Here is a 2167-nt window from a genome sequence, read left to right as displayed (position 1 = left end):
CTTTTCCTCTTCTGACCTTGCCTTACCTTGGGAAGACCTTTAGTAGCGTTGAGTTTCTTTCTAAGGTCAAGCCGATCCATAGCGAGTGACTCTTTGCTTGATATCATAGCGTCATGGCACAGAACCGCCCTTACGAACTGACCTTGGCGAGGGTTTAGCACTGTCTTGAAGTCATTGTTTTGAGGTATAGCGTGTTTTAGTTCCGATAAGCTTTTTTTTAAAGTGTGTGTTTGTAATAAGGTTTATAATGAGGTTTATGATGTCTGCTTGTGTGTGTGGGTGTAGTTTTTGACTGGCATGTCACGCGTTTAAAAGTTTGGTAAAATGTCGTGTGTGTTTGTTCTGTTTATATGTTTGTTTTTTGTTTTTTTGTTCTTTGTTTTTTGATTAGGCAGTATGAGTTTGCACGTGGATTAAGCTCATTTCGAAATTCCTTTTTCTATATTTACAAATCACTTCCTCTGCCGATTCGCGTACGATTTCTCTTCTCACCTTCGCTTCATCCATGATTTTCTAGTCTTATCCTTCCTCACCAACTTTATCCTTTATTTCCAAGTTTCATCCTTCATCACCACTTTATCCTTCTTACTCTCCAGTTTCCTCCCTTTATCATCCCTCCTTCCCCAGTCTCATCTCCTCCACCGCACGGAGATCACCACCACCGACCACCACTCTCACTTCGCCTCCAACACTTCATCACCACCACTAGCAGGGGACGCCCACCTTGCGGAAGAACGGAGACTCGCCAATCGCCCTTTCCTCTCCCTCCAATCGCCGGCGCTGAGTGTCCATTACGTACTCGAATCCCCGTTATGTATCCGGCGCATCGTGAGCATCGTCTTTCGTCTCCGCGAGAAAGAACGGGAAAGAACGGCAGGAAAGGAGGAACGAGAGAAGCTCAGCCGTTATGCGCACACTCGAGGCTCTCTCTCTCTCTCTCTCTCTTCCTCTCCGCTGCCACACACACACACGCACACGGACGCGGACGCACACACAGGACCTGCGTTCATCCACCCGCCTTCTCCCTCCGACCTCCCGAGCGCCACTGACGTCTTGGCTGCCTCTGCTGACTGCGGTCCCATCCGTACGTCCGTCAGTTCGTCTATCCGTCCGTCCGCTGGCATGTCCGTTCGTCTATCCGTCCGTCCGCTTGTCTATCCGTCGGCATGTCCGTTCGTCCGTCCGCTTGGACTTTTTTTTTTCATGGCCGTTTTTTTTCTGGTTTTGTTTTTGTTTTTCTGCTTTCTTTTTGTTTTTTTCATGCCCGTTCGTCTATCCTTCTGTACGCATCACCCATTTTCCTATCCGCATGACCCGTCCCTGCTTCTTCGTTTACCACTTCCCCGTTTTTTTCTGCGTTCTTCAATTCTTCTTCGCTCTTTATTTCTTCGCTGTATTCTTCTTTCTGTCGTTCATTGCCTTCTCGGCGGTTGCTTCGTTCCTCATCATTTTCCTGCGTGTCTCGATGCTCTTCTTTTCGCTTTCCTATTGTTTCGCTCGTTTATGTTGATTACTAGTTTGGTTTCAATGGCGTGCGCGTGCGTGTAGTGTTGTGTGGTTGTGTGTGTTGTGTGTCGCTGTGTGTGTGGTAGTGTGTGTGTGTGTGTGTGTGTGTGTGTGTGCGTGGTAGTGGTGATGTGTGTGAGTATGAGTGATGAATGAAGATAAATAATGGGGGTGTGTGAGTGAGTGTGAGTGAGTGTGGTGTGTGTTGTGTGCGATGTAGTGAGTGAGTGAGTGATAGTATGATGAAGTGTGTGAGGTGATGAGTGAGTGAGTGATGAGTGATGTGAGTGAGTGATGACTGAGTGAGTGAGTGAAGAGTGAAGTGATGAGTGAGTGATGGATGATGGGTGCGTGTGTTTGTGTGCGAGTCATGTATGTGAGTGAAAATTATATGTGTTGTTGTGTGTGTGTATGAGTACGTGAGTGAATGAAAGAATAAATGTGAGTGACTGATGATGATGATGAGTGATGATAAGTTATGAGTGAGTGCATGGTAGTATGTGTGCTGTTGCGTGTGTATGGTGCCTTTTCGTTACGACATGTATCGTGCTTCCATTTATTTTATTTTTTATCACAATAAATGATAAAACATCTTCTTTGATTTAGGCATATTGATATGAGCTGAAGTTTCGACTACACTAAAATCAGCATTAATATCCTC

General features: G+C 45.8%; 1 protein-coding gene across 1 annotated transcript in view; it reads right to left on the bottom strand.

The window, feature by feature from the left end:
- LOC119595153 (tetratricopeptide repeat protein 28-like) overlaps positions 1 to 1292 on the bottom strand; it is a gene marked incomplete in the record, with an annotated part of 130124 nt that extends 128832 nt beyond the window's left edge. Inside the window, 1 exon segment of the mRNA XM_037944325.1 lies at positions 27 to 1292. Within this exon segment, the coding sequence (XP_037800253.1) occupies positions 27 to 107 (81 nt within the window).
- Between the last annotated feature and the right edge of the window lie 875 nt (positions 1293 to 2167).

The sequence above is a fragment of the Penaeus monodon genome, chromosome 35, assembly GCF_015228065.2.
Source record: "Penaeus monodon isolate SGIC_2016 chromosome 35, NSTDA_Pmon_1, whole genome shotgun sequence".
NCBI classification, from domain to species: Eukaryota; Metazoa; Arthropoda; class Malacostraca; order Decapoda; family Penaeidae; genus Penaeus; species Penaeus monodon.
This window is presented reverse-complemented; position numbering and strand designations above follow the sequence as displayed.